General features: G+C 43.9%; 1 protein-coding gene across 1 annotated transcript in view; it reads right to left on the reverse strand.

The window, feature by feature from the left end:
* The window catches only part of TMEM268 (transmembrane protein 268), a 158,391-nt gene that overhangs the window by 98,072 nt on the left and 37,203 nt on the right, over positions 1–23,116 (reverse strand). The window contains exon 2 of the mRNA XM_078640848.1: positions 20,392–20,492. Coding sequence (XP_078496974.1) covers positions 20,392–20,492 — 101 coding nt within the window. The remainder of the gene's footprint in view (positions 1–20,391; positions 20,493–23,116) is intronic.

A 23,116-nucleotide genomic window follows, 5' to 3' on the forward strand; every position in this document is an offset into this window, starting at 1 on the left:
GGAAGGGACAAGGGGGAAAGAGGGGTTGGGTACAGAAGGGGAGTTGGGGGAGGGAGGAGGGGATCTGGCATGTCAGAAAGGTCATATACACCTGCGTCCTGAGCCCCTATTAGCACCAAGTCTACATACCACACAGCATGAATCAGGGCACGATGTCAGTTGATCGTTTAGAGACAGTACCTTTCAGAAGGGGATTAAGATAATAACCTGGAATGTAAATGGTCTCGGTAATAAGATAAAGAGAGGGCTGGTCCATGCCTACATAAAACGAGTGGGCCCAGATGTAATCCTACTACAAGAAACATACCTGCAGGGCACCAAGCGTGGCTTTTTGGCCAGAGGGCAATACAAAGTTCTGGCACACGTGGGATTTACCAAAGGATCCAGGGGGTAGCCATATTGATTAAAAGGAATCCACCATTTCAGATAGCGCAGGTATGGATAGATCCGCAGGGGGCGTATGTGGGAGTAAGGGGTCAGTGGAGACAATAGGAGTATACGATTGTCTCGGCATACGCTCCTCCTAAATTACAGGCAGCTACACTCAGGGGTGTCACAGATATCCTCCTCAACACGTCCGACACCTTACAGGTGCTGGGAGGTGACTTTAATGATGTGATGGACCCGACGCAAGATAGGACAGGGGACAGGACAAGAGACCCGACCCTGCCCCTGCTTTCTAAGATGATTAACAATTTGGGACTGATTGACATATGGAGATGGCTGCATCCCGAGGTTAGAGCCTACTCATTCTTCTCAGGGGCTCACAAGATGTTCTCTAGGCTGGACTATATCTTTATGGCACGGCATGCTCTTACGGTGGAGGATACAGCTGAGTACTAAGCAAGAGGGATATCGGATCATTCCCCGCTCCTAGTTCGAGTAGGGGGAGGGAAGGGGGAGAGGAGCAGGTCCTGGAGGTTGACAGCATGGGACCTGCAGAATGCGGCCATATTGAAGGGCCTTCGAGCTGATGTGAAAGTCTATGTTGCAGAAAATGAGGGCTCAGTCTCGTCGAGGGTGGTCTTCTGGGAAGCCTTAAAGGCGGTCCTACGAGACAGAGCGCAGAATAGGCTGGCGGAGGAAAAACGGAAAATACAGGAGGAAGCCAGATCACTAGAAGCCCAGATATTGGAACTGGAAAGGGAGCACCAACTCACTAGAGCTATGGGGACCCTTAGAAGACTGACAGATGTTCAGCATCAGTATAGAGACATGGTGACGGGGGAGGCCAAGACACAGGCGCTGGCGACGTTACACCGTTTATAAGACGTGGGGCACAGATCAGGAAAGTTGCTAGCATGGCTCAGTCGGAAGGAATGGGATGCCAGATGGGTAGAGCAGGTCAGGGACGCCCAGGGGAACCTGGTGAGGTCGGATGCACAGATTGCGGAGGACTTCGGTGCGCATTACAAATTATTCTATGAAGCTAGAGGACTTAGGGAAGCAGGAAGATGCACTACAATACATGACACACATTGAACTCCCAGTGCTGACAGACGAGGATCAGCCTGACTTGGAGGCTGACATTACGTTAGAAGACATTAAGACAGCCTTGGCCAAGCTTCGGGCGGGGAAGACACCTGGCCGTAATGGGCTTCCCGCGGAAATTTTTTAACGAACTGCAGACATGTTGGCCCGCCATTTGCTGGGACTCTTTGAAGAGGCAGTGAAAGAGGGAGAGTTACCACCAGACCTTCGTTTAGCCACAATAGTCCTGATATATAAGGAGGGCAAACCAGCAGAGGACTGTGGGTCGTATCACCCCATCTCCCTCTTAAATATAGAAGGGAAACTACTGGCGACCATCCTAGCCCTCAGACTGAGGAGGGTAATATCGGGGCTAGTATATCTAGATCAAACGGGTTTCCTCCCCGATAGGGCCACTAGATTAAACCTTAGACGGACTCATAACGTGCTGCAGGAGGTAGGCAAGAGGCAGGACCCACATTGGTTCCTGTCTTTGGACACAGAAAAAGCGTTCAACGCATGTTCACTGGCATTTCCTTGAAGGGGCCCTGATACGGTTTGGGTTTGGACCTAAGTTTAGCAAGTGGGTACAGTTGTTATACACTGACCCCAGAGCTAAAGTTAAAGTTAATGGGATTCTATCTTGGGAATTCCCGGTGCGACGGGAGACCAGACAGGGGTGCCCCCTGTCCCCCCTGCTCTTTGCGCTAACTATTGAGGTGCTGGCATGTGCGGTTAGGCGAAATGATGACATTAGGGATTTCAGACTGGGGCAGACAGATACAGCGGGGGAAAAAATATCGCTATATGCTGATGGCGTTCTCCTATATATAACGCACCCGGAGGCTACGATAGTGGCGTTATTTTTAGAGCTGGAACAATACGGAGCTCATGCAGGATACCGGATAAACTGGCATAAGTCGATCCTATATGATCCCCGGGGTCAGGAACAATGGACAGGCCTTCCAGGGAGGTTGCAGACGACAAGTGAGGGTTTTGTTTACCTGGGGGTTTTTGTGACGCTTGATAGTGGACGCTCCTACGAAAGGAATATTAAACGAATAGTACATAATTTTATAGACGATGCAAATAGGTGGCGACTGCTCCCTCTTACGATCCTGAGCCGTGCGGCCATGTTTAAAATGATGACGTTACCGAGGTTCCTGTATGCATTTCAAAATGAGTACTACCCCCTCCCACGTAGGGTGTTTCTGGAAATAAATGCATAACTGAGAGCCTTTCTGTGGTTGGGTAAACAGCCACGGGTGGCGTTGACGGCCTTGCACAGACATCAATACTCTGGCGGGATCTCCCTCCCTAACATTGAGGCCTACTACTGGGCAGAACACTTGGTGCCTATCAATGACTGGCTGCACGCCCCTGCTACACACCCCACCTACGCACTTGAAAGACATACTATGGCGACTCGTACATGCACCTATTATCTTTATGGGGGCAAAGGGAAAGGTAGATTGATTCCGGCCACCAGGCTTACCCTGGCGATCTGGTGTCGAGCGACCAAGACTATAGGCTGGGAGAAGAAACCTATTAGGCAGACTCTGATATGGCAGTGTACCTGGCTGAAGGAACTAAGTAAATTAAAGGGGTTCCAGAGATGGGATGACATAGGGATATCGACACTGGGGGTCGTAATCAAGAAAGGAGAGCTAAAGTCATTTCACACACTGAGTGCGGAATTTGGGCTACACCGCACGCAATACTTTAAATATGCACAGCTGAGGCATGCCTGGTGGGCAGAAGGGATACCGGCAGGAACGCTCCCCGAGTATGCACCTCTAGAGGGCAGCCTACTACAGGAACAAATTCCAGGCAGGGCAGTGTACTTAACATACAGAACGGTGATGAATAACATATCAGATGGTCTGGTCAACCTTAAAAGTAAATGGGAATATGATGTAGGGGAATTGGATACAGTAGACTGGGATACTGTGCTGATGCATCCGAGAGAGGTAGCCATTAAATCCCATCTGTGGCTTATCCAATACAATATCCTTCACAGGACCTACTTTGACAGGGTACGCCTGCACAAAATGGGAAGGGCTGGAGACTCGAACTGCCTGCGCTGTGGCAGTGACGGGGGGGATTTCTATCACACCATTTGGTCCTGCCCCGAAATTCAGACTAACTGGGCTGAGGTCTTGAGAGAACTAGGGGAGGTGCTGGAGATCGCCCTGCCGTTGGACCCTAAGATGGTCTTACTGGGGATGACTAACGACGTAGACCTTGCTTGCCCCTTATTGATTTTCTTAGTCCTGGCATTGGTAGTAGCTAAAAGGGATGTGGCTAGGAAATGGGGGTGGCTGCACTGCCACAGCTGGAGGAGTGGAGTAGAGGTCTGGATTTATACATGGCAGTGGAAAGGGTCACGTATAAGGCACGGGGTTGTCCTAAGAAATTTGGCAGAGTGTGGGGCAAATGGTGCCGATACCATGGTCTAGATGGAGGACTCTGAATCTGGACAAATAAGAAGGTACTCATGCTGGTACAGGAGGGAATTTGATGACAGATGCTATGTCAACATAGACTTGGACCCGGGACAAATTCTGCTGGGACTAATTGAGCTGGAAGGGAGTGTATTGCTTTTAATGGTGTTGCTCGGTGGGTAGGGGGAGGACGGGGAGGGTATGCTGACGAATGATGACATGTCTGTTATGTTGTTGAATAATAAAATGCAAATAAAAATGTTTAAAAAAAAAAGATGGTTAAATGCGCCTATAACAGTTTGCTAGGAAGGGGCGGGCACCCTACTTCGCCTGGGGAGTCTTTTATTATGCAACTGTAATAGCCCGTGCAATCTCGTCAGTAGTGACAGGCAGCGATTTAAGTGGGCCGGGTCCTGCCGTTGTAAAAGTCAGGTGCTGAGAAAGGGCCCTACTGGCTCTCCATTTTTGCCCTCATCCTCGGTGGAAAAGAAATCTGAACTCTGCAGCAGTGCCGCCCTCCACTGCCTTTAATGTAACTTCAACTAGACTCGCTATAGTTCTTTCACAGTCCCTTCATTTCAGAACTTAATGTAAGAATTTTTCACTTTATATACAACGAACCAATAGTGTTTGCATATTTGCTTTATGCAACTAACGACCATTGATAAAGCCAATAGACCTGGCTCGCCGTAGGTGCAATGTTACGTGTTGTATTATACATCTGGATGCAATGACAGAAGCAGCAAAATACCCGTTGAGCGGCACACTATGCTAAGCACAGATTTCTAGCTTATGTGTTATTAAACCACGCCCTTAATTACTTTGGACACGTCCCTTTGAGTCCCCCCAGTTTATTCATCCCACTTACAGCCCTGGTGTCAGGCCGTATATGAATTTTGTCTGGTCTCTTAAGAGGTGTGGCTCCGGGAGCGCTGCTGCGCATGGAGGACAGGGATGTATGTGCCATCAAGTCAACCGTAGCAGCAACACCACATGAACGTCTGGCAAGGAATGGGGCCCTGGGGGCTCAAACAACACAAAGAAATGACGACAAAGATTGCTTAAATTGCCCAGTAAAGAGTCGGTCTGCGGGGAACTACCCTGCCCCGAGGACACGGTTTACACACAGCAAACAAAAAAGAAAAACATGGTTTTAGCTTCGCAGAGGAAATGGCTGTTACGGGATAATTATTGTGAAAACGGGGTCAGCTGTTTCTCATGCGCACTGAAAGTGCTGAAGGGTATTATGAACTCCTTTTTGCCAGTCCCAGACCGAGGGATGCAAATTGTGCAGGGACTATTAGTGTGAAGGAATGAAGAGCTGGCAAACGGCGAGTTTCAGGAGCTGTCATAGAGGAGTGAGAGCAGCGTGAATGAGAGGGGCAGACAGGCAGCACTGAGGACCGGTGCCCCAAAACAGGCCCAGGGCCACGCCTGCACACTGCATGCCATTCACCGGACTACACAACCACGCACCAGTAATGAAAGCACGTGGCATGTCAGTCAGCAGGCTGCAGAACAGCCTCGGGGTAATGCAGCCTACACACAGCATACGGTTCACTTAACTGCAGAAATGCATGAGAGTGACGTCTGCAAACTGCCTGCCAGTCACCAGCCTGCGGAACAGCCTCAGAGTAATGCCTCCACAGCAAAATGTTCACTAAACCGCAGAACTGCATGAGAGAAATGCATACACAATGTATGCCAACCACCAGCCTGCAGAACAGCATTAGGGTAATGCCTACCCACAGCACACTCTTCTCTAAAGTGCAGTACTGCATGAACCCACCTCCGCACACTGCATGCCAGTTACCACAATGCAAAGAAGTAAATTAATCGGGAAACTGAATGCGATCGCTTTTGGAAACATATAAACCCACGAGTGGTGTGCGCGCGTGCGGGCGCCACAGCAAGCATATGGTTTCAATTATCGCGCCCATGTCTGGGCACGATAATTGAAACCATATGGCAGGAATGCACGTAATAGACACCAATAGGCCGTGGTCGGAGCAATGCGCCCGCCTTTGGCCTATTGTGTGCTATCTTAAAAACGAACATGCAGGCAAAGGCCAATAGCAGGCCACAAAAGTAAAAACACAAGCACAAGCATGTACAATTCCAGGGTCTGTTTCTGAACCCCGGACAAAAGGACTCTCGATGCGCGAGCAGTGCTACGCACTGCAACGCAGGGGCAAGCCCTAAAAAGTGAGCAAGACAGGAGGGAGGAAGGATGAAAGAAAAAAAAGGACAGCAAGAAACAAGGAATGAGATAAAAAGGAAAGAAAGAAAAGAGACTGAAAGAAAAAATGAAAATGAGAAAGAAGTTAAGAAAGAAAAAAGGAAAGAAGGATTGAAAGAAAACACCAACGTGGAAACCTCAGGGAATAGGCGGGAAGTGGAAGGAGAAGCAACTCAACAGGGAGATGGGGACACTTTGAGGCCGGCAGCCAGTGCATCCCAAAGCCAAGGACCGTATTTGCTGCGGGAGAATCCCAGACCAAGTCAGAAACTGAGAGACTGTTGGTTTTGAACAACCGGAGATTCCTCTGAAGACGTTGGCCATTACAGACTGTTGCTGGGCCTGTTGGTGTGGTTGTTTTGTGGGTTTATTATTTTAGTTTATTGTTTACAATAAGATGGAGAAGGAGGGATGTAGTGAGCCACCCGCCCACTACGATTGTTTTTAGCACTTGCACCCTCCTGGGCCGAGCGCGGACTAGGGAGTATGAATAAATGGTGACGTCAGTGCTCGTGGCAGACGGCACAGGCAGAGCTCTGGAGTGGTTGTACCATTTATTCTACTGACCCCAGTATAGGCCTCCCTGTCCCTGGGCACACCGTACACCCCCAAGATTGGTCCACCCACAACAATGGGAACTGACTGAAGAGCTCACAAATGACATGATAAATTGAGAGCTGTATTATCACAAGTAACACTTAAATGGCGAGACCAGGGGCGTAACACAGGCCCCCGCAGCCCGCGGTGCGGGGGGGGCCCAAAGCTCCAGGGGCCCCCTCGGCACTGCACTCTGTCCGGAGAGCTCCAAATTGAGCCCGGAGGGGCCCCTCTACATACCTTGCAGGGAGGCCCCCTCAATTTTCGTTACGCAGGTGTGCGAAACTCTTATCATCACAAAGTATAAGTGGATGAAAGAACCACTGGGAAAGCTGGTAGCCTCTAAGTGCAAACTGACCACAACAACAAAAGGCTTGTTGACAAAATGAAACGTGTTGGAAAGCTGCACCAGGTATCTGGAATTTTAGACAATGCATTCAGCAGGACTTTCTCGCCTCACAGTGGAATAGGGTAAATAAAGCAGATGGCGTAAACCACTCAACAGGAGAGGAGTTGCATGGCACTGTTGAGAAATAAAGCTGAGTGTTTTGATGCGCGGTGCTCATCTCTGTTCCCTAAATTTAAAGGGACTCCCTTGATAAATCAATAAAGGCGCTCAGCCATGCTGTGTTGGGGTGTGGGAGTCGTTTGCTTTGGCGGAAATCCAACAAATAGCATTCAAAGCACACAAGCCCAAAGTGATTGTGGAGCTGTTATTAAATAAATAAAGTTGCGCGGCCATGCTGTGTGATGGGGAGGTAGGGGTCTGTTTTGTAGGAAAGCCAATGATAACATTTTAAGCTCATGCTCCCAAAATGATTGCAGTGCTGTTAATAAGTAAATAAAGGGGTGCAGCCATGCAATGTCGGGAGGTGGGAGGGGTCTGTTTTGGAGGAAACAGAACATTAGCTCAAAAGTGATCGTGGTGCAGTTAATAAATAAGTAAAGGAGCGCGGCCATGCTGTCTTGGGACGTGGGCGGGGTCTGAACAAAGAACATTGGAAGCCCGCGAGTATTAACAATGTATCAATACCAACAATTAAGGGGCGTATGGAAGGCAGCAGTCTAAAGCCTTTTCTAGAGAGAGCTACAGGGAAAATAACCAACAACAGGGGAGGAGGTGCACGGTGCTGCGGAGAAATAAAGCAGAGTGTATTGAAGCGTGGCGCTTACCTTTGTTTCTTCATTTTAAGGTGAAGGCCTTAAGTAAATAAAGGTGATCGGCTGTGCTGTGTCTAGAAGTGGAAGGGGTTTGCTTTTGAGGGAATTCAACAAGCAACTTTTAAAGCCCATGTGCCCAAAAGTGGTTGCGGTGGTTAATTAATAAATAAAGGCGCAAGCTGTGCTGTGTTGGATGGTGGAAATAAAACAACATTTATGGAAGCACATGAGCCCAAAAGTGATTTTGGTGCAGTCATTCTGTCTTGAGACATGGGAGGGGTCTGAACAAAGAACATTGCAAGCACACAAGTTTTGGGGAAGCAAAAAACAACAAGGGAGGAGTTGGTTGGCGCTGTGGAGAATTAAAGCAGATAGTATTGTAGCATGGCGCTCAGCTCTGTTTCTTCAATTTCAGGTGACGGCCTTGAGAAATAAATAAAGGCGCTCTGCCGTGCTGTGTTGGATGGTTGAGGGGTATTGCTTTTGAGGAAATCCAACAAGTAACTTTTAAAGCACACAAGCCCAAAAGTGGTTACGACTGTTAATAAATAAATAAAGGTGCTCGGCCATGCTGTGTTGGGAGGTGCGCGGGTCTGCTTTGCAAGAAGGCTAATGATAAACGTCAAAGCACACGATCCTAAAGTGATTGTGGCACCAGCTGCAGGAGAAAATTGTTTAAGATAGTGCTCACAGACTGCAATTAAAACATCCCCTAGTAACAACAGACGTAAGAGGGCCAGTCCTCATGGGAGGTTACAACTGGAGAAAAGGAGGTACTAAGGAGGGACTACTAAGCCTATTCACAAATCGAAAGTCACCATTTACAAAGGACAGTAACAGTAGCCAATTGAAAAGATGGGTGTAAAATGGGCAGAGCGTTAAGTCCATACCTGAATAAAGCATGTCTCGAAGAGACATCGCAAGCACTGCCTAGGCGAGACCTAAACATGCAGCCTGCAAACACACCTCTTAGCACCCTTTCCACTCCAAACTGCTCGTGGCAGAGTCACGCCCAGGACACGATTAATACTGGCAAACCTGCAGTGCTGAATAGGCAGATGTTGTTTTCTCACAACAATTAACCTCTATGTTGCTGTGGATTTACATTTCTAGTCATGTACAAGAGAGGCTTCAATATAAAATGGGCTTCCAACAATATAGCCGGACTTTTAGGGGCTCCACAGCTTCAAAGACCAATCATCTGCAGATAAGGAAACCTGCATTGCTATGCATTTCTTATGTGCAGAGCTGTGGACTTTGAAGCTTGAGAACCCCATTCAAGTCCCAGCTGTGCTACAACTTCTTGTGACTGTGGTGCAAATTAGTTAATGTGGAAATGTAAAAAAAAATATGAATTCAGAAAAAGCAGTATGGGAAGCACATTTTCTTATCTCAAACAAAATGTACCTTGTATGCGAGTGCTTGTTTATTTACCTTTATTCTACCTCAAACAATGGTGCCTTTCAATTCTTTTGTTAAACACCTTTAAATGTTACCCTTCATTTAGTTTATCTTATGGATGACTAAAAAGCTACCAAGAGGGCAATATTTACATTTAGCTTTAAATGTACCTTTATTCTACCTCTGACAATGCTGCCTTTAATTTAAGTTAGATTACCTTTAATTTAAGTTAGACAGCTTTAATCAGTATTTGTGACTGCACATCAACCACAACCTAAGTTTCATTCCCCTCGAACAATGCTGCCTTTCAATTATTTTGTTATATACCTTTAATCAACATTTGTGACTGCAAAAACACAGAATGATTGTAAGGTACACAGGAAAATGTTACCCTTCATTTATTGTAGCAGAAAGGTTTCCAAATAGCAACCAAGAGGACAACATTTACATTTAGCTTTAAATGTGCCTTTAATACACCTCAGACAATGCTGCCTTTCATTTGTTAAGCTAGACAGCTCTAAACAATATTTGCAACTGCACCTCAAGCACAAACTAAGTTTCATTCCTCTCAAGCAGTGCTGCCTTTCAATTCTATTATAAGACAGCTTTAACCAATAGTTTTGACGGCAAAAACACAGGATATGTACAGGGTTCACTGGAATGTTACCTATCACTTATTTTAGATTATGGGTGTCCAAAAAGCGACCAAGAGGGAAACATTTACATACAACTTTAAATTTATTATCATTACACCTCTGACACTTTTGTTTTTTGTTTGTTAAGTTAGAAAGCTTTAAACAATATTTGTGACTCCATCTCAACCACAACCTAAGTTGTATTCCCCTCGAACAATGCTGCCTTTCAATTATTTTGCTAGACAGCTTTAAAAAATGTTTGTTACTGCAAAAATACAGGATGTGTGCAAGGTACACAGGAAAATGTTACCCTTCACTTTTTTTAGCTTTTGGATGTCCACAAAGCGACCAAGAGCGCAATATTTATATTCACCTTTAAATTGACCTTTATTCCCCCTTGGAGAATGCTTTTCATTTGTTATGTTAGACAGCTTTAAACAATGATGTGCTGCTAGACAACATGGCTAGAAGACATTTACACTTACAAGGCTAATAGTTCGGGTATTGGGTTAGACTGACTCTTGTGAGAGTCCCTCTAACCAAACCATCAAGATATGAAATTATTTTTATAGCTTAATATTTTAAAAACTACTAAACAGATTTACACCAAATCACAAACAAACATGATTGCAGGGCCAAGATCTAGCTTCCTGCCAAATTTGGAGTAATTCCATTCAGCAGTTTTTTGTGTCAGCGCTTGCTTAAAACGTCTATGGAAAATGATTGGTGATTTTGCATATTGCGACCCCCACTTTTTCTCTGCCCCCATTTGACAGATCACCCCAAAACTTTCCAGAAAGGAGCTGAGGTGGATGAAAAATGATTGGGAAAGTGTCATAAAGATTTGTCAAATTGCTGCACAGTTATTTGTGAACCAAACAATGCTTCTTTGGAAACACAGACCTTACTGTAACTACCCAGTGGCGACTGCCACTAAGTTATTAATGTATAGATATAAACATATGTTTGGACACACATTATGTCGGAGGGGGTCGATTTGAACTTTCTCTCCTCGCTCTGTACCTGATACTGGCATTGTGACAGCCTGGGAGTGACTCCAAGCGCCCGAAAGAACCATGGCATGGCGGCCGCAGGTGTTGTTATATGCAGCTGGGGCTACTTAAAGCACTCCACATCTCTGCTGCGTGGGATGGGCATTAAGTCAGGGGGGGGCGCTTTCCCTCCTGAAAGCAATTGACTGATTAATCGATCCAGCTGTGCCCGTTTCCGTGGACGAGTGTACTGTTTCTGCATTGAGTCTCAAGAAAGCATACTTGGGGTGGCGGGTGTCATGAAACGCTGAGGCTACTCTCTGTGGGGATAATTAATAATTCAACGGGTTGTACTTCCGCTTCAGTATTACAAGCTTCTGCTGTCCCACATTTAAGGGGTGATTCTGATTCACGATCAAGCTTCCCTACAATCTCATGGAATTTGGCTGCTGTTAAACTCAAACTAGTAGACTCTGATTGTTATCCTACATTGATAATTATGATGTCTGTTCCAGGAGACTTGGGCTACAACCAGGGTGTGCATTAATGTTTTTGACCTATAGCATAGAAGCTCAAACCCCAGGAAAACATGGCCAAGCTAGTGGAGGATTGCTCATACTGATAACGAATGATTGCCATTGTATCCATACAGCCCTGATCATCAATTCCCCTGAAATAATGGGGGTTTTGCTTAAATTTCCCTCAGAATTGAAAGTTTTATTAAAGAATGTACATGTTAGATCAGTCTCCATTGGCATTGAGGTGACTTTAACACATCCTTTGAACCATCACCGTACATCAGGGACCTCACAGGAACTGAGGATGAGCAGTGGAATATCCCCAAGCTAGATGGAAAGCTACAGCGTAATTTCTCCCACTCTGCTCTTAAACTGACCTCTATAATTGTGGGCCGGGGTATTAGGGCTTGCAATGGTCAGACGCCTTCAGATTCCCTTAGGGTGCCCACTTTTAAGTGCTCTTTCGATAAAAGTGTTATTGATTATGTTTTTTTAGATGTCAGGCTATGAGGACGTGAAAGTTGGCACTCGCTTTGATAACGATCACAGCTCCCTGCTTTTATCCCTCTCTGGGCAAGCACTGTGGAGCACCAATACTGTTTGTTGTATATTGTACTGGAACCACTGTAAGCTAACAACCATAGGAGAGTCACTTGGCCATACGTAATGCCCAACCAAAAACTGCACGCAGAGATATATGGCCTGTTTGTGACTTTTCTATCACAAATTGTTTTTCCCCATGCTGCAAGACATTTTTTACAAGAAAACTCATCATATACAGCCTTCCCCAGTGAAGGAGGTCAAATGGTTTAATCTTGAATGTAAAACAACTAAAGCAAGATTAAGAGCAGCTGTCAAAAGCTGTGTACGGGTAGAGATAAAAGAGGCCACAGGGAACTACAAATCTACCCTTGCAAATGCCAAGAAATGCTGGGATGAGAAATGTTGGCAAGATCTGCTTCTTGCCGTGAATCAGAAGGACAGCAGATCTTTTTAGTGAATATTTTCACATGCAGCAGCGACAACGTTATAATGTATCACAATCACATTCAACTAAAGAGTTGGATCACCCATTTTTCTACATTGTATGCCTCTGGGGACCCTGTTTTTGATGGCGATCCTTTGCCAAGCACCAGGTTGATTACCTGTAACAGAGACAGGACAGTGGCAGAGACTGAGGCAATAGACCCAGTACAATTCACTTTAGAGGACTCCTCTAATCCTATATGTCTCCTTAAGTCAGAGAAGGCCCCTTGCCGGGATAAAAGTCCTGACAACTTGTTTAAACCAGAACCCCAAATTTGGACGAGTTATATCAACTTTTTATCCAATGCCACATCAGCTGGGGGTGGGAGGATTCCTGATTCTTGGAGGGGAGCAGAGATAATCCATGTCTACTCTTTGACAATCTGCAAAACAAATATGCTAAGCGAGTTCTTGAAAAACTATTATCATGGGTTGAAGAAAAACATGTCCTGTCCCCACTTCAAGACAGTTTCCGACCAAAGACCAGTACCTCTGACCAGGCCTTTAGGATGATTCTCCTTTACTGCAAACTTGCACTGTTACTGAAACAAAAATTGTACGGGCTTTTGTAGATCTAAGGGCTGCATTTGAGCCTGTTCCAAAGGGAAATCTTTGGAGAGTTCTGCTCAAGATGGGTTTTCCAGAGAACTTGGTCAAACTCATAGCCTAGCTGCACATGGAGAATTATGCAAAGGTCCATTGAGGCAGCAAGGGGGAACTGACGGATAGGATGTGTATGTCAAGAGTGCATCCTCGCTCCCACCTAGTTTACCCTGTATTTAAACGATGTTGTGAAGATACTCTTGGACTGTCAGAATGACTTGCCTGTCTTAAACAATAAAATATACCTATCCGTTTTACGAACAATTTCCTCCTTATCTCCAAGACTCCCATGGGACTACAGGTTCTAATTAATATCTTCCTGGGGTTCTCTACATCTAGAGGCCTTTAACTGAACGCAAATAAAACTAAGTACATGTTGTTTGGGTCTGGGGTTGTCAAAAACAGTGCAGTGAGAGCTGGAAATGAATCCCCTGAAAGATTTCACTGTATTGATTAGCTAGGTGTTAGGATATCATATAAACTTAAGTGGGAACTCCAACTCCATAAAAGCTCACACCTTATACAGCATAGATCCAAAGGTATTCTCCAGCCACACAAGAAAACATGTTCACGTTTGGTATCCCTGCATTGGAAGTATACCATGCCAAAACCCAGAGTGCTGCGCTCTTTGTAGCTGAGGTGTGGGGGTTTGTTGACACCCAGCAACTAGCCACTGAAGGAAATACTTTGCGAGATTGCTTCTACTGTGCCCGGTCAGTACCTTTTTAACCCTGCTTTTTTAAATGTAACCATCAGTTGAATATCTAACCTGATATCACTAAAACCTTTGGCTTACTGAGTCTGTCTTTGGGCCATGGTGGAGATAAAGGAGTACAGGGATTCCCTTAGGAAACTAGCGAGCATGAACAATGCAAGGCAGATCCCTGGTTTAAATTTGTATTTAATTGCTTTTAGAAACCTGGCCTTCAAAGGCTATGGGATGAACCTAGCACTATTCGTAAAGCTGATACTAGCGATGTACAGTCTTGTTACTGGTCATGGGTGGGACCAATGGGCCCTTACCCAGACAGTTTTTTAAAATTTAAGATCACCACATCCCTTAAGCCATTTCTGGACATTATCACACCACCAATAGCCAAATGTCAATAAGTCTATATGTGCATTTCAGATATCGGCAGCTTACCATTAAAATCATTCACAAGCCAGTGGAAAGCAAACTCAGGCTCTAACCTGTGCCCAGCTTGTGGATTGTCTCCTGAGGAGCACATCTTGTTCTTTTGCCAGGAATATCTCGGACCTCATTGCGAATTGCTACGCCCAGTATGTCTGAATCCTGGGGTGACTCGTTATCATATTGCCCATAGAATCTTGAAAAGCGACACCCCAATTGTAATTGTGTTTGCTGTTAGCTGTTATTTGACAAATGTATGCTGCAAACATGAATCTATTTTGTCTGCTATAGCGAGCTGACCACTGGGATTGTACATTACGATATCTATGCACTATTAGAGCAGAGAGCTGGAACTTTGTCGACATTCTGTATTTTGCACGTTTGTGCCTTCTGGTACAGCACTGTTGGACTGTTATTGTAAATGTATTTTATGATACTGAACTTCTGGAGACTACCAAGTTTGGAATGTTTTAGTGAATATGTTTTAGTGAATATTTACTACACGTTTACATGATTCATTCCATCGTTTTAGATACATTGTTATTCTGTATTTATATATTTTTTATGACTATAACTAAAGCTAGGCTAGCATTTTGCAGCTTGCAGTATGTGCACTCCCAAACGTCGCACTGTTGTAATCTAAAAGTGTATGTATTTTAAAATGTTTGACACATTAGCAACTATCGCATGAGATGTCACTCAGCCATTATTAACATTGATTATGAATGCACAGTCTCCTTTTCTTGGAGTGTCAGCTGTAAGAAAATTATATTTTTTGAAAGCTTTTATAATATAAGCTGTAATGTTTTAAACAAGAATGTTTATTTCTATATGCTTTAATGTGGTTTTTTGACTTGATGTCGCCTGCTGTGAGCGGACTTTTGATCTGTTTCCCTGCCCGCAGGTATGTGGGCAGGAAAACAGATCAAAATACTGCTCCCGCCCACCGGGAGCATCATTAGGAGCTTCTCCCTGTGGGCATCGGCAAAACTGGCTCCCGCTGTGTGCGGTGAGCAGGCTGGGGAGACTGGGCCTTGGGGCTTCCCCCGCATCCCTCAACAACAGTATGATGTGTTCACTTGGTGGACATATGGGCACCCATCTTTCAGATTGTTAGTCCCGGGAGATGAGGTGCCTACGGTCATAATCAGCCTGGGGAGGGGAATTGCATGCCCCCTCCCCCTAAGCATATCACCGGGCCCTGGGGGATGGAGTCTCCGGGCTAAAATTGGCTTGGGAGGTAGCCATGTGCCCCCCATGAAAATAAAGCCAGGCCCCAGGGGATGGGGTAACCAAGGTCTAAAGAGGCTCAGGGAGGTGAGCCATGCACTCCCTCCCCTTTTAAAAAACAAAACCTTAGGGGTGGGGTCCACAGGACACCCCACTGAGCTCAGTCTTTGGCTGTGCGCTGTGTTGGCTGCATGTGGGGATTAAATGTAGGGCCTGGCCACAGAGAGTTGGATTTACGTATTGTAATTAAATATTACTTTACATTAAAAAAACTAGCAATTCACTGATAAAAATGAAGGCTAAAGTAACATTATTGTCAGTGACAACATTAACATTTGACAAAAAAAACACAGAACTTCACCAGTTATAATTAGCAGCACTAACTTAGCTTGTGCTCACGCCATGAACTGCTTATAACCTCACATATGACATCACTCAAGAAATGTTTTATGACATCATTAATGGCATCACTGATGACATCATCCAAACTTCTTTTATACACATTGATCTATAAAGGGGTATACCATTAGAGCTATGAAAGCATATGCAAAATAGCTCAGAATAATATGAAGTGTCTTTACTTCTATCATGCTATCATATCATAGGTAAAGCAAGCTTGTGGTATTTGCAACATTGACCCTATACCAAACACTTCATGGGCAGCTGAATTCATGTTGACTGTGAACTACCAATGAAAGGGTAACCTATCCTGCACACGGTGTTCAACCTGCATACAACTGTTCAGGGAAAATCAAGTTCCTCACGATATTCAAGCCCTGTTACATAACTAATGCTCTACTATGGACACTCTTTCACTGTATCATATCCCTGACACTCACTGAACCTACATTGAGAAATGAAGTAGAAAAGTGGGTACTGTTAACACTGTTTACACCGTAAAGAGCATTTACTCTGTACCACACTATTTGCAGACAGTGAAACTCTCAGGAGAAATATGGCAGGAGTATTAAAATATATCTTTTAAGCACAGATGTCATCAGTGATGTCAGCAGTGATGTCACTGACCATGTCATGAGTGATGTAATATGTGAGGTCATAAGCAGTGCATTGTGGGGGCGTGAGTTATATTTAGCTCAGCTAACTGTAACTGCTGGATTTCTCTGGTTTTGTACAAGTGAAATGTCAACCTAACTATAATGTCCGTGTAACCTTTGTTTTTTCCAGTGAATTTCTAACGGTTTTTAAAAGCTATTTCCTAACTATTAACACCCCAGTAACCTTTGTTTTTTTCAGTGAATTTGTAAGGTTTTTTTAAATTCTATTTCTTAATTGTAACGTCCATTTTTTTAAGTGAGCCTCTAAGATTTTCGTATTTTCTTTCTATAATTGGATATTGTATATTATATGTATATTATATACCACTCATTTTATGATTTGGTATGTGTTTATCAACACATAACTGGTTTTATTTTTAACAATTATTTGAGTCGGGATAACATTGTCGCATTTACTGTGGAAAATGTGTGATCAGCGAAATGTTTTAACTAAAGTTTGAGTCTAAATATTTATACCTTTAAAAAAATATATATATTTGCGACTACCAATGTCATTGCAGTGCTGTTGGTAGTCGCAAAGAGCGCGTGGTTTGTACAAAGTGTAAAACATATATATAGACACATTCTACAGTATATTTAACAGTAGAGCTTTAATAGTGTACATTTCAAACTCAAATTTTTACAGTGAATTTCCAGAAAACTCGTCTTCAAAGACTATTTTCCATTTTCACTGTGACACCGGGTGCCGTAATGACATCGATTGCCGCGGTACCCGCGAATATATTGCGAAGTGACAAAACAAATGCAGACATTCAATGGACACCACCACATTCAAAACTTATAATTGCAAAATGGATTATAACCAGCACACTAAAAACATTGCTATCTAAATGACTTTATAATAGCATGTACAACTCCCTTAATATCTCTATAACACAGTGCATAACTTTTTCAGTGTAATCTATGACTGCATGCATCACTGTACCACTAAGTCTCTCATTCTCTGTCCAAGTATTTGATAGAATCTGGGAGACAGCACATCAGTCTAGCAATACTTCTGTAATGAAATGTGTGACTTCCTCAGTACATCTATCAGTGGTTGCATTAGTATCACAATGGGTCTATGATTGGTTGTATAAGACTCTCATTCAATCTGTGCGTAGGTGCATGAGTGCCATTGTGCATTTGTAAGTAAGTACATGACTGTCTATCTGGATCTGTGAGTGAATATATGAGTGTCTATGTGGAAGTCAAAGTGGGTGAGTGAGTGGGTGCATGGTTGTCAGAGTGGGTGAGTGAGTGGGTGCATGGGTCTCTGAGTGTGACTGTGAGTGGGTGCATGAGTCTCTGAGTGCATAACTGACTGGGTGCATACGTCTCTGAGTAGGTCTGTGAGTGGCTGTGAGTGGCTGTGTTAGTGACTGTATGGGTGTGTGAGTGTCTGAGTGTGTCTGTGAGTGGATGTATGAGTGTCTTAGTGGATCTGTCAGTGGGTGTATCAGTGTCTCAATGGATCTGTGAGTGAGAGTATAAGTCTCTGAGTGGGTGAATGAATGGGTGCATGCATGAGTGTCAGAGTAGGTATGTGACAGGGAGCAGATGCATGAGCCATGACTGGATGAGTGAGTGGGTGTGTGTATATCTGAGTGAGTTTGTGAGTAGGTGTGTGAGATTCTGAGTATATGAGGGACTGACTGAGTCCATATGTCTCAGAAGGTCTGTGACTGAGTGTGGGAGTGACTGTATGGGTGTGAGTGGTTGTATGAGTGTCTCAGTGGATCTGTGAGTGTGTGTATGAGTACCTCAGTGAGTCTGTAAATGCATATATGAGTGTACGAGTGGGTCTGTAAGTGGGTGCATGAGTCTTTGAGTCGGTCTGTACATGGGTACCTGACTCTCTGAGTGAGTCTGTAAGTGGGTACATGAGTATCTGAGTGGGTAAAAAAAAATTCCCTATGGAAACGAGGTCCTAACTATAACTACCTACTGGCGACCACTTCTTGACATGCTCTGAATCTGTCTCAACAATAACTTGTTTATGTTCAATGGAAAATTATACAGACAGAAACCTGGTTTCACTAATCTTTTCATGAGGTGGTCGGAGGAGCATGTGTCCACTTCAACAGACACAGCTGAAGAAATGGAATGAGACATTCTGTGGCTCAATCATGGAATGACACTGAAAGATCTGCCAGGGAAGTTGTGGCCAAGCTCAGGAACAACAAATACAGAGTTACAACTTAGATTTTTCTTGCACTCTAATTAATAATAAGCTATAGTTCCTGGGTGCTTTGGTTGAGATCGAAGCGGGAATGCTCACAACTTCTCTTCTCAGGAAACCAGCGGCATGCAATAACAAACTACATGCCCTCAGTAGTCACCTTGAAACCACGAAGTGGACAGCATTGGGGAAAATTGCAATAAATGTTGGCACTGCATCCGCACAACATTGGAGTTGATTTTTTGAGGATTTTGTGAGGTCTGTGCCTGGGTGTCCTGTCACAAGGACTGGCAGGTCAGGAGTTGGAGCTGGATATATATATATATGATCAAAAGCAATGCGTCCTGCGCTTTCGGAAGGGCTCCCCACGCCACCCCCAGACCATCCGGCCTTTGCTTGCTCCCGAAGACCCCACAGCCTCCCTCCTCATTAATTAAAAGAGTCCGACGCATTTCGGGGCAGATACGCCCCTTCCTCATGGACATGTTCACAGAGGCATGCACAGCTCACCTTGGTGATTCAAATACATTTTATTTAAATCAGTCCGCCCTAAGTGGGTGTGGTTCACAATGCTTTGTTGCCAGGATTGCTGGGAACTGTAGTCCAAAGGTGAGTTTGTTTGTAATCCTTGAGTAGGTTGTGCTCCTCTGTGCTCTTTGTGTCATAAAACCTCGGAGCCTGCCCTCCAACATTCTACTTAAGGAATGAAACAAAGATGACACAAAGAGCACAGAGGAGCACAACCTACTCAAGGATTGCAAACAAACTCACATTTTGTAGTCATGTTTATACATTTGGGATTATGATTAGGGCTCCCGGTTTTATGGTATTTCTTTTTTTGCCATTTCCGTCTGTATTTATCTATACATTTTTTTTGCAAATTTTATCTGTATTTATCCATATTTTTTTTGCGTTTGTTTGAAAAATTAAGCTGAAATTAGTATTTTTCCATATTTATTTAACAGATAAATATGCACTCATGCCTGAATGTCTGCCAGGTTTCAGTGCTGCGAACACCAGCGGAAGATAAATCAGTGCACTTAAATGAAAATATGCAAATTTCAATATCAACTTTGTGCATATCTATTGCTGTTAAAGCCTCTTTACTAAAATTCCTGTATTTTTTAACCCCCTTATCTATCAATCCACACATCTATTGGTCTGGCAGTCATGGTAGACAGTATTTAGAATTACTCAAAAGGCAACCCAATTTTAGTTTTTATCCACATTTAAAAATAAATACAGACAAGAAAATAAATGTTTTCTGTCTGAATTTATCTGTAAAACTCAGTAAAAACGGAAAACAGGGAGCCTTAATTATAATATATGCCATGTGAGAAAAGCGTCAAATGTATTTTAAAAATAGATCAATAAACAAATACCTTTTTGCTGTACAATGCTAATATGAGGTAGGTCCAATTCTCAGTGACACAGTCACTTTATAAGAATGTATAAAGCAGCATGTGCACAGCCTTTGGTTTTCATGTGTTAGCACATTAAAGCAAATGTGGTTGGCTGTGCCAAGCTTGTTTCCTATTATAGGAAAAGGGAATTTTTTCTGGAATAATAGACTATCCACAAAGGAGGGTGCCAAATTTGCATAAGAAAGTATTACTGTGAAAAAATATTTGGCAAAAGTATGTGGAACATCAAGGCAAAGATTGAGTCTGAAGCACACATGCTCACTGGGAAAGTCTTCATGTTACCTGAACACCAAATGCCTGCAGTTTCTTCACGCAGATCTCCATCTCAGAAGGACTGCCAGAGGAGCAGGTGAGTACTGACAGCACAAGGCCATTGTAGCGCTCTGCAAATGATAAAACAGCAGACACGTTGACAGGGATTCCACAGCAACATTTTTATATTAAATATCTGGGTCTGTCATCACGGTTACATCATCCACATTAGCTGCACCGATTATTAACCACCAGTGAAAATGTTTGGGAGATGGAAACAGTTCAACAATCATTGAGAAGGGATGTTGTGTAGTTACTACAAATCTATATAGGATCTGCACTTTTAGACAACAAAAACTAAGGGGTTGGTATCCAGACTGAGCTGAGTCTGGTGGCTCAGTGGACTAATGCGCCCACTGCAGGGCCCTGTGTTCGACCTCATGGTCATTGCTTCATATTCCAGTGGGTTCACTCAGCCTTACATCCATCTGAGGTCGATAAAATGAGTACCACTGAGGTGGATAACAATAAACATCTGTTATTCAGCGCAAAGATACCTACGGGTAAACATGCCCTTTACAAATACACATGTTATGTTATTCCAGACACCCCCAAAGGATATGTTAGTCTCTAGATCAGCTAGCTCACAGTGCCACTATAAGCCCCACATTTTCACCAAGGAATGGATGGTTTCTGGCAACTATTGAATAGGACAACTCTGACCCCTCAGGGATCGTGGAAACAGTGTTCTACTTTTCGCTCCGTCACTCGTTCTCAGAGAGATTTTCAGAATAAACAGTGGGGACGTTTTCAATAAGCATTTATTGAACTAGAGTAATTCTAGTATGAAATACGTGTGCTGCAACAAACATTAGACAGAAACAGATGTATACGGTTATAAGCAACAACAAAGTAACTAAAAGGTAGAATTCTGCCATGGTGCTAAAACAATTAGTATAGGCAGGCATATAGATACATGGAAGTAATTGTGATTACTCCTAAGATGCAAACCCTAACTAAATGTACCTAGCATGTATGTAGGTGTATAGCCAAGAATCCCGCTAGGAAGGAGCCAACCCTATTACCTGATGGGAGAGAATAAAGTACCTCATCTTGGTCTCGAGTTGGACACCCCACAAGGAATGTCAGACCACTGCGTGCTGGAGTGTCTGAGTGCAGGGACTTCAGCCTCTCATGTCAGTAAGGAAGCTTCTCCTCTGGTTTGCCCAGCAAATATGTGGTACTAATATACCAGAAAGGTACCCTCAGCGGTTCTACCTAGATGTGTCATGGTACAGTGGGCCTGGCGGCCAAGGATGATGATAGTGGTGAATTTTGTAGAGAGATATTATGCAGAAGATGGTAATTCTGCTGTGATACTAAGAATCCTCATGCATAATAAATTAGGCTAGTTTTCAAAGAAAACCACACAACATTTATTCGGCACCCTACTAGTTAAAAGTTCAGCACCAGAGCAGTTATGTAGAGCAAGGTATGACAAATATAGGTAAAAGGTAATGGAACTACCTAGGCCTGTATTGGGTACACTGGGGCTCATAACACTCACTCTCATCCGACGACTGGACGACAAGATCAACAAATGCTAAAATATGCCTGGTTAAAAAGCATAGAAGCCATTGCTAAAATATGAGTATAAAAACATCTGACAACAAGGTATGTGTAAAAAAACATACAAATGTTAAAAAAGCTCTATAAGTACTCAAAATAGTCAAAATACTGATAGACCAAGTGAGCATTCCGCAAGCCATAGTGTTCAGTAAGATCAAGAGAGAAAAATAAAAATAAAACAAAAATGATATTGTCAAATTCCAATTTGGGTTGTTTTTGGAAAAAGGCTGAATTGTTCCCGTCACACAGAGAGCCAAATGTTTATGTGTCCTGTGTGGGAGATGCAATATAACTGCTGCTTACCTTCGCAGATGACAGTCCCTGTAACACCTCTTAGATCAGGTCAATGGAACAAAGGTGATCTTCTACGGTTCCCACAGCAGCTGCGGACGAAGCACTCGACACCTTTGAGCCTGTTGCAGAGCCGGTGTCCATTCCGACAGGAGCTGAAGCATCCCATGGTGGTCATAAGAATGCTGACATCAGCATTGGAATATGCTGAAGACACTGCCTTACGTGTGCCTTTAATAGGGTCCAGCAGTACGTCCACATTTGGAACCGATGGAAGTGTTTGACATATTTCCAACATGCATTCATATCTGCAGAATAGGCAGCTGAGCACAGGCCAGAAACACAGTCTACCCAGACTGATCTGAACGATAGGAACCAAAGCTTGCTTAGCTCCCGAAGCTGAGGTGTGCCCAGATGGAGTACCATTCGCTCAAGGCAACATTGCACTAGGAGTGCTTTTTCCATCTCTTTGGAGGCTGTGGCATCCATTGCGTAGCAGGAAAATAAAATTAAAACCAAGATGCAAGTAGTAGGACCTGCGGAAGCCCTCCAAAAACACTTCCTAAAACTCTGAAGATCATGTGAAAGGTGCTCAGTAATCCAGAACCTATGCTTTTAAATAGGTGCACTATCCCAAGCGCACCAGACATGTTAAAGATATGATTTACCATTTCTCCGAAATGGAGCGGGTAGTTCGTTCAGACTCGTGCCTGTATCTCAGCTGTAGACCTGCAACCTGAAGATCAAAAGTCTTTCGGGTTGAGGTTAAGGCCACATCCATCTGTAAAAGCATGGCTTTCAGTCTGCTCAGAGAATCAAACTGTATAACGGAAAC

This window comes from Lissotriton helveticus, chromosome 5_1 (genome assembly GCF_964261635.1).
Source record: "Lissotriton helveticus chromosome 5_1, aLisHel1.1, whole genome shotgun sequence".
NCBI classification, from domain to species: domain Eukaryota; kingdom Metazoa; phylum Chordata; class Amphibia; order Caudata; family Salamandridae; genus Lissotriton; species Lissotriton helveticus.